Genomic DNA, 10,511 nt, shown 5'->3' on the forward strand with positions numbered 1-10,511 from the left:
ACAATGTGTCAGTAGTGTGTGTCAATAGCATCCTGTGTGTCAGTAGTGGTCTGTGTCAGTGTGTCGGTAGTGTTCTGTGTGTCAGTAGTGTGTGTCAGTAGTGGTCTGTGTCAGTGTGTGAGTAGTGTCCTGCATGTCAGTACTGTCCTGTGTACAGTGTGTCGTTAGTGTCCTGTGTGTCAGTAGTGGTCTGTGTCAGTGTGAGTAGTGTGCTGTGTCAGTGCGTGAGTGACAGAATTGTCCTGTAAACAGTGTATCGGTAGTGTTTTGTATGTCAAATGTGTCAGTAGTATCCTATGTGTCAGTACTGGTCTGTGTCAGTGACAGTAGTGTGCTGTGTCAGTGACCTGTGTCAGTATTGTCGTTTGTACAGTGTGTCGTTAGTGTCCTTCGTGTCAGTACTGTGCAGTGCAGTGTGTCGGTAGTGGTGTGTGTCAGGGTATCAGTAGTGTCCTGCGTGTCAGAACTGTCCTGTGAACAGTATGTCGGTAGTATCCTGTGTGTCAGATGTGTCTGTGTTAGTGTCCTGCGTGTCAGAACAATCGTACAGTGTGTCGGTAATGTCCTGTGTGTCAATAGTGGTCTGTTTCAGTGTGTCGGTAGTGGTCTGTGTCTGTGCGTGAGTGGTGACCTCTTTGTCAGTGTGTCAGTAGTCATAGGACAGTGTTTCAGTTGTGTCCTGTGTGAGTATTGTCCTGTGTCAATTTGTGAGTAGTGTCCTATGTGTCGTGTCATTGTTTGAGTAATATCCTGTTTGCTAGTAGTGTCATGTGTGTCAGTTCAGTGTCTGAGTAATTTTTATTATTTTTCATACGAAAGATTGTAAGTAATTTTAGTGGAGTAGCGGGGGATCGAACTCGCAACCCCTAGATTTGTAGTCAGACAGTGTTACCACTGCACCACAGCGCCCGCTCTGTTTAATAACCATTTTGGAAGTTCCTATAAACATTATCACATTAGTAATGCAATTGAATTTTCACACCTAAATAGTTAATATAGCTGTTATGTCTCAACTGACATTCGTGTCCTTGCTCGAGGGGTTATAAACATACCAGAAAAACATGTTCCGTTAAATAGAATCGCAATTTTTATATTGACAATAAGTAAGGTGAAGTAAAGATTAATGATGGTTTGAGACAAATTTATTTGATATATTTTCACTAGTTGAAAATATTTCTTTTGTCGGAAATTAGATGAAAAAGTATGTTAAAGCAGCAAACCTCTAGACTCGTGCTAATTTTCATAACAATTTTGGAAATGTAATGTAAATTACAGGTAAAATATTTTCAAGCTAACAAAGAAAGTAATTTACATATTGCAAACAACACTTTCAATCCACATAAATTACTAAATAAATGTCAAAATATGCAAAAAAAGCCCTTACTGCGTTAGTCACGAATCAAGAAAAATAGTTTTAGTTTATTACAATCTTATAGTATTTTTTTTTCAGAATAAAAGTAACAAATACATAACAAGATAGGTGAATTCTACCAAATGGTATCACCCCGCACTCTACGTCGAACAGGGGACTCAGTTGATTATTCGTGTGAATTCCCAACTACCTATCAGAAGGTAGTTGGTGATTCAGATATTGCATGTTCAAGGGGGAGAATCACGCAGATAGTAACATCACGTTTTGGACCGCTCTCATTACCAATCAGCCATTATGTGCAAACCGGCGGTGGGTTCAAGTTATTCTATCCCGGCACCCTTGCATAGAGTAATTACGCAATTTTGGCACGCATATGCCGGAAGCAGGCACACCTGTCCTTAAATGCTGAGTAACTTTCGCATGTAAAATTTCGCATTTAACTGGTTTATTCAGTTGCTGAAATTTTCTTTGTTATGCTAGGGACATTTAGTTGTCATATCGTATCGGTTACCTCCCTTGCTTAGATAGTTTAGGGATACATTTAACCAGTTATTATGCAAACATAAAAGAATTTGTGGGTTAGTTAACCAAACACTTTTATATATATGCAGTACTTGATTCTCAATGTTATAAACATTTCCGGAAGACAAATTTTTTTTTGTCTTTACAGAAGCATTCGGCATCATTGGAGGAGACGTCACAGATTATGGTCCTCCGCCAGTTAGTGAGTGAAGTAAGGGATTGATTGATGATAAATGTATTGAAAAAGGGAAACTAATTGATGCTAGATTTATCCATATAAATGTTCACATACAGGGCATAATCTGTGCCATCTCTGGGGTAAAATTTTATTATGTGACTCAAACATGTAATATGTGAATATTTTTTTGTAAAACTTCTGTTACGTCATATAATTTGCAGTCTTTCCTACTCACTCCTTAGATCCTTGGTCGCGAGACAAGTACCATGACTACTTGACAATCATTACATGTATTTATTATCGGTATCATACACCGTAACTTAGTATTTCCTTATAAGGAAGTAATCGGAAGTTATGTTTTTGGCGGCAATAGTGCACGAGTTTCTTGTAATTAGTAAAGCGGGCATTCGAGGTTTATTTGTCAAGCCGTTTAGATGTGAAATTTCCGAAAATATTGAAATATTTTCGATCATATTATACAGAAAGTTTTGTAAATGTTTCTTACAATTGTTTTCTTTTTCAGGATTATGTACAGTTGGAGCAAAGTAAACATGTGTCTTTATACGCAAAATAAATAATGGACTTTCAAAATCGATGAGGCATATTCATTTAATTCCGTTTTGATTCATTGTGAATTATTTTTTCGTTTGCATATTATGTACATGAAATGAGTTTATTTCAGGGAGAAATTATTTGTGTCTTTGTCTTTTTATAATTGTCAAAATTCGTTTCCTTTTTCCATTATGACAAAAAAAATTTGACCGCTAAATTTGGGTTTTATGTCAGGTAGGTTCGAAGGAGCCGCTGGTCTTGAGCCTGGATTCATCCTTCAACAAAACCTCCCCCTCCCACGTTGGAGTAGGGTTGGGTATCCCACTCGCAGCAACCTGACTTTTTGAACATTTCCAAAAACTTCTGTTTTTACAAAACTCTCTTATTCAGTTATATTGGAAATTTTATATGTCTTTACTTTTACACCAAGTATTTGGCATATTTTAACAGATGAATTTGCTTAGTAGATTTATTACTATAAGTCATATGGAAGCTTTTTTTGACTTTTGTCTTAACAAAAATTTATATGTAGATTTATATATCCAGAATATGTCTTTGTTGGTTTGGAAAATAAACGGTTAGTGGAGCCGGCTTACAAATGATTTTTTCTGTTTATTCATTCATTCTTTTTAATGATCTGTTTACGCATTGATTTCTTTATTAATTTAAACATTATAAAACTGTTTCTGAATTTCATTTTGCTAAATAAAATGCATCGAAATATTATACCCCTTGTGTATTATATGTGACGCGACATTCTTGTGGACGGTTTATGAAATTTTGTTATTTTTTTCTCTGTAGAATATATAAGACCATTTATTTATCGAATAAAATCAATTTTCTGAGTAAGCAAGTAAATTCCATATACACATGTATCAGATCACTGTGGTATATTAGCTCAAAGAAAAATTAATATTTCCTGGTACAAAACTTTACATTCTGTTATTAACACATTTCCTTTGATTCGTTTAATATGCTATGATGATTTTGGATTATCCAATTATGTAATAAAGTTCTTTAGCTCAAAATTCTTCCTTGTACTGTGGTGGCTGAATCGTGCCATGTCGTAGTTTTGCTCCTCTCAGTGCAAGGCAAAACACGGAAATACCACAAAGTAGTGAGTTTGAACTGCGCTGGGATCAAGGCAAAAACACGGAAATACCACAAAGTAGTGAATTTGAACTTCGCTGGGATCAAGGCAAAAACACGGAAATACCACAAAGTAGTGAATTAGAATTTCGCTGGGATCAAGGCAAAAACACGGAAATACCACAAAGTAGTGAATTTGAACTTCGCTGGGATCAAGGCAAAACACGGAAATACCACAAAGTAGTGAATTTGAACTTCGCTGGGATCAAGGCAAAAACACGGAAATACCACAAAGTAGTGAATTTGAACTTCGCTGGGATCAAGGCAAAAACACGGAAATACCACAAAGTAGTGAATTTGAAGTTCGCTGGGATCAATGCAAAAACACGGAAATACCACAAAGTAGATAATTTGAACTTCGCTGGGATCAAGGCAAAAACACGGAAATACCACAAAGTAGTGAATTTGAACTTTGCTGGGACCAACGCAAAAACACAGAAATACCACAAAGTAGTGAATTTGAACTTCGCTGGGATCAATGCAAAAACACGGAAATACCACAAAGTAGATAATTTGAACTTCGCTGGGATCAAGGCAAAAACACGGAAATACCACAAAGTAGTGAATTTGAACTTTGCTGGATCAATGCAAAAACACGGAAATACCACAAAGTAGTGAATTTGAACTTCGCTGGGATCAAGGCAAAAACACGGAAATACCACAAAGTAGTGAATTTGAACTTCACTGGGATCAAGGCAAAAACACGGAAATACCACAAAGTAGTGAATTTGAACTTCGCTGGGATCAATGCAAAAACACGGAAATACCACAAAGTAGTGAATTAGAATTTCGCTGGGATCAAGGCAAAAAACACGGAAATACCACAAAGTAGTGAATTTGAACTTCGCTGGGATCAAGGCAAAACACGGAAATACCACAAAGTAGTGAATTTGAACTTCGCTGGGATCAAGGCAAAAACAAAGAAATACCACAAAGTAGTGAATTTGAACTTCGCTGGGATCAAGGCAAAAACACGGAAATACCACAAAGTAGTGAATTTGAATTTCGCTGGGATCAATGCAAAAACACGGAAATACCACAAAGTAGATAATTTGAACTTCGCTGGGATCAAGGCAAAAACACGGAAATACCACAAAGTAGTGAATTTGAACTTTGCTGGGACCAACGCAAAAACACAGAAATACCACAAAGTAGTGAATTTGAACTTCGCTGGGATCAATGCAAAAACACGGAAATACCACAAAGTAGATAATTTGAACTTCGCTGGGATCAAGGCAAAAACACGGAAATACCACAAAGTAGTGAATTTGAACTTCGCTGGGATCAAGGCAAAAACACGGAAATACCACAAAGTAGTGAATTTGAACTTCGCTGGGATCAATGCAAAAACACGGAAATACCACAAAGTAGTGAATTTGAACTTCGCTGGGATCAAGGCAAAAACACGAAAAATAATACAACGATGGGTTATACCGCGATAAGTTCACCCTAAAAGGCCTCATTCTTTGAGGCCATCACCGTGGTTTTTACTGCAAAAAGAACACCCTATCGCTGTGGGTTGTGTAAGCTTTAATAATTCCTTGATGCCATCACCGTGGGTTTTATTTGCGATAAAAACCCCCTAAAAAGCCTATCACCGTGGGTTGTATGAGATTAACTGCATTCATTGAGGCCTTAAACCATGGGTTGTGTGAGCTTTACTGCATTCCTTGAAGCCACCATGGTGGGTTTTATTGTGATAATAACCCACTTAAATGCCTATCACCGCTGGTTGTGTGAACTTTTTCTGCATTCCTTGAGGCCATCGTCGTGGATTTTACTGTGATTAGTACCACCTTAAAGGCCTTTCACCGTGCGTTGTGTGAGCTTACTGCAATCCTTGAGGACATCACTGTGGGTTCTACTGTGATAATAACCTCTTAAAAATCATATCACAGGGGAGGGAACTTTTCTAAGTTTTTTGAGGACATCACCGTCGATTTTACTGTAATAATAACACTTTAAAAGGTGTATCACCGCGGGTCAAGTGAGCTTTCTGCAATCCTTGAGGTCATTACCGTTGGTTTTATTGCGAGAAGAACCCCTTAAAGGGATATTCAGGCAAAATAATGACAAAAATATTAAAATGGTCTTATGTACTCAAATCACGCTAAAATTATTTTTCTGGAAGTTTCAGCTTGAATTTCTGTTAAAATTCTATATATTTTGGGTTTGAAGCGTAAATATATCTATATATGTTGAACAAAATTTAGACGCCAGTAGAATCACCAAATAGTTTAAAACAAGTCAGGTGACTTGAACAAACCACTGAAGTTACAATAACAGATGTTGTGGATATTATATGATTGAAACAAGCCTAAGTCATTCATTTGACATGTTCTTTAACGTTTCAAGAGTTTTCCAGAGTTCACTTTGACAACTATTGTGAAATGCTAGCGCTCTAACCTGACCCACGCGGGTCAAGTTAGGAAACCACCATTTTATTCTTTATATGGAGAAAAGTTTTGTTCCTTTGACTGTCTAAAGTATATTCATTTTGAGGGCATTAACAGAATAATGAATGAAAAATAAAAAACTAAGAAATGAAAATTTTGCCTGTGTCTCCCTTTAAAAGACATATCATTGTGGGTTGTGTGAGCTTTACTATCATATCATCCAAGATAAATAATTCCAGCAATATCAAACTAGGGGTCATTCGGCATTTTTTTTTACAGCAATTCAGTTCAATACATAAGTATGGAAGTTTTCAGTAATCGGCCGGAACCATGCGAATTATATCATGTAGAAAATCACAAAAAATACTTAACCACATAAAAACTGGATCAAAGTTGGCATTTAACTGCTATTTGAAATGAACTCTGTCAGAAAATGTCCTTTTCCTATCTCTTTTACTCATTTATATTTGTCATTTAACGCAGGCATTCTTATATGCGGATTTACTTCCTTATTGTGAAGTGACACAAATCAGCCACCATATATACTGTGCGGCACTGATTATAGGTAACCTGAAGTGTTTAGAAAATCTGCTTTACAAAGCATAGTACTGTTATTTGAAACTACCATTTTAAGATTTCTACAATATCGATCGAGGAAATAGTTCGAAAAAGGTTTGCACAATTATTATTATATATTTCTTTTATAACAATTATTTTGTTGAAAAGATTTTATTTTTTGATTTAAAGATGACATCTTTAATAATTTATGTAAGTCAATGCAGTGTACTTTATTTTTCTTCTTAGTTTTCTGATAAAGATTTATAGGTAGGCAAGTAAGGCGAATGCTGAAACATTTTAGTGTGTCATTTAATTGCAAACATAAAATAAGAACTAAACACAACATAAATAAATAGAATAAGCAATATATCGTGTTTTTTTTGTTTGTTCTTTCTTTGTCAACGATATTTTATAGCAGTTGTATAATTAGTACTTACATGTAAATGTTTTCACGTACGTTTATATAACCATCATTTTTTATATTCTGTCAAACATTTCTTTCAACGCACTATGTTCCGACACGTTCCGTGGTCCGATTATGTCTTTGAGGCGTTTTTTTTTAAATTTTATTTTAATTATTGGTTCATTTGTTATACTTAACATGTATCCAATTATGTGATATTTTAATATTGTGTGAAGATGAAGTAAATTATTCTGTTTATATAACATCTTTTTTTTTAATTTCTCGATATGATATGATCTCTTATATAACTTCACATGAGATGGGTTATTATTATTATTATTATCATCATCATCATTATTGTTGCTGCTGTTGTTGTTGTTGTCAAATGTGATCTTAGCAATAGTTTAATGATGATGATTATGATAATAATGACGACGACGACGACGTTAATAATAAAAATTTAATGACATACAACAACAAACAAGAGGGCCATGATGGCCCTGAAGTCGCTCACCTGTATATAGGCCCCCGGAGCGGGGCCAGTTTAAACCGCAGAGATTTTATTTGAACAAACTTTGAAGACACCCATTAGAAGATGTTTCATGATGTTAAGTATTTACTACACACATACAATGAAAAACAATGACTTCTTCATCCCCCCGGCAGGGCTTATTTTAACCCAAGGGCTTTTATTTGAACAAACTTGGTAGGCACCCGTAAGAAGATGTTTCATGCTAAACATCTAAGCTCTAGCTCATTGGGTTTTTTAAAAGATTTTTTAAGTTTTTACTATACACATATACAATTTAGTTAAAAACAATGACACCCCTAGGGCGGGGCCAGTTTTGACCCCAGGGCTTTTATTTGAACAAACTTTGTAGACACTTACTAGAAGATGTTTCATGCTTAATATCTAAACTCTAGCTATTTGGGTTTTTTTAAAGAAGACTTTTAAGTTTTTGCTATACAGATATAAGGAAAATCAGTGACCCCCGGGTCGGCACCAATTTTGACCCCAGGGCTTTTATTTGAACAAACTTGGTAGACATTCATTAGAAGATGTTTCATGCTAAATATCTTAGCTCTAGCTCTTGAGTTCTTTAAAAGAAGATTTTTTAAGTTTTTACTATATGCATATAGGGAAAATCAATGACCTCCTGGGGCGAGGCCAATTTAAACCCAAGGGCTTTTATTTGAACAAACTTGGTAGACACTCACTAGAAGATGTTTCATACCAAATATCTAAGCTCCAGCTCTTTGGCTTTTTTAAAAGAAGATATTTAAAGTTTCTTCTTTCAGTTGCCATGGCAACCAGAGTTCTGCATGGAATTAAATTCTTTGAACAATTTTAAAGGTGACCACCAAAGGAACATTCCTGTGAAGTTTGGATGAAATTGGCTTAGTGGTTTATGAGGAGATGTCATTTAAAGTAAAAATTTACGGACGGACGGACGCCAGACGAAAAGCGACCACAAAAGCTCAACCTGTCACTTTGTGACAGGTGAGCTAAAAACAAACAAAACAGTATTTTGTGATGTCGAGCTCTTTTTCAAGCATAACATAACTCTCATGATCATGTATCGTATATATTTTGCTATCATTTTATTAATGCTCATCTTATACGATTATTTAATTTAAACAACAGAAACAGAATGAATAAAACAGAATTTCAAGCTATGAAAGGGTCTGTAAGCATGCGTCTGGATGAGAAGGGTGTTTTCAAGCGTCTAGAGGATGAGATGGCTTCCATGGCAACGAGGATCCCTAGTTTGGAGAAGAAAACGAGACTCGTTATGAAAAGTTAGTAACTTACTCACTTGCTCTAAGAAATCGCAAATATTTGCCTCTATATCAAAAAACAAATAAATCAATTCTAAACGTCATATAAATGCTTACAAGTGCTACTTTTATTTTCATAATTATGTTTGTTATTGACATTAATTACCATATTGTTTTATGTATGTGATAATCGTAAAATAAATGTTTCCAAAGATTTATTTGATGAAAATGTTTCTCAAATAAAAATAAAGATGATGTGTGTTTTTGTGGATTGTCTTCGGCTTGGGAAATAATGTGTAGGCCTTATTGTTGTATATTATTACCATGCAGACTTGAAATCGTCATGTAAATTTCAGATCTCTGGTCTTAAAAAACGATAGCTTACAGAACGTAGGTTCTACTGAATAACCCGTTTGTGCCTGAAATAATGCACGGAGGCAGTATTGGTCTTCCTCAACTGTTAAGCTAAAGCCGAACCTTTACAGTATTGGTGTAAATATAACTAACAGTTTATATGTAAATCTATTGATATCAAGGCTATTGATAAATCGTTTGATTTTAGTTTGATAATTTTATTTTGTGAAGTGCACGAAAGCCATAATTATACATGCATTATATATTTTTCTGTTCCTATATTTCATGTTAGGATGTGGAGTTTATGGAATAGAAAAGGGTGATGACAGCGGACCCGCTTTCACGGCCTGTCTATCAACCAACACAATGTTTAAAGGTGGCGAGAAACTTTTCTTTGACGAAGTTTTAACTAATGATGGAGATGGGTTCGATCCCTACACAGGGGAGTTTACTGTTCCGGTGTCTGGCAAATACATGATTTCCGTCACTATACGGGCACAGTTTCACAAACAAGTTTCTGCCGAGATAATATGTAATGATAAAATTGTAGGTAAAATTATGGCCGGATATGGCGCCATCGACAAAGCAACGTCATCAATGACCGTAGCTGTAGAAGCCAGGCGGTATGACGTCATTTACGTGAAACAAATGGCGGGAAAAGTTGGAGAATACCACGGCAACGGATGTACAACATTTTCTTGCTCACTGTTTGATTAGGTATTTTGAAAAGCAATACTGTAAAATATATTTCTATATAAAATTATTTGCCGTGATTATACTGCTAAGCTAAACAAGACATTCATAATAAAATGTAATTTGTAAACAAGTGAATAAATATGTAAAAAAGGAAAAAAAAAGATCTCATGTTTTGACCAGTAAAGAGTCGTTACACATTAAGAGTTTGGAACCAATATCACTAGGATCTTTATCCCAACTCCCCAAACTAGGGCTCAAACCCATGTTTCCTTTGGGGAGGTAACTTTACCAGTTAAATGATGAATGTTATTTTATTTTGTTCCAGTCTTAATGTTTAAGTAGAGCTAGATAACAATGCACTTAGATGTAAGCTCATGGTAAATGATATATGTAACTAAACACATCTTTAAAGGCTCATTAAGTACTCGAAAGCCACCATATCTATTTCTCAAAAACTTTTAATTTTTGTATCTTCTTACAGTTTCAAAAAAGTTACAAATTGATCATTTCGTTTATCTTTTGCACTTTCGCATTTGGGTAAGTCATAGTGAT

The 10,511-nt window shown here is 35.4% G+C and overlaps 1 protein-coding gene across 2 annotated transcripts; it reads left to right on the forward strand.

The window, feature by feature from the left end:
- Positions 1-6,727: 6,727 nt before the first annotated feature.
- LOC132742958 (complement C1q-like protein 2) lies at positions 6,728-10,080 on the forward strand. Of its 2 annotated transcripts, XM_060731457.1 has the most exons (3): positions 6,728-6,841; positions 8,776-8,930; positions 9,556-10,079. In XM_060731457.1, the coding sequence occupies exons 2-3, from the start codon at positions 8,783-8,785 to the stop codon at positions 9,978-9,980; spliced, it is 573 nt and encodes a 190-aa protein (XP_060587440.1). In that variant the 5' UTR covers positions 6,728-6,841; positions 8,776-8,782; the 3' UTR covers positions 9,981-10,079. The 2 variants fall into 2 exon arrangements, with proteins under 2 accessions (XP_060587440.1, XP_060587439.1); XM_060731456.1 differs by lacking the exon at positions 6,728-6,841 and having other exon boundaries at positions 8,726-8,930; positions 9,556-10,080.
- Positions 10,081-10,511: the final 431 nt, after the last annotated feature.

The sequence above is a fragment of the Ruditapes philippinarum genome, unplaced genomic scaffold (genome assembly GCF_026571515.1).
Source record: "Ruditapes philippinarum isolate M1 unplaced genomic scaffold, ASM2657151v2 ctg3039_1_1_1_1, whole genome shotgun sequence".
Lineage (NCBI taxonomy): Eukaryota > Metazoa > Mollusca > Bivalvia > Venerida > Veneridae > Ruditapes > Ruditapes philippinarum.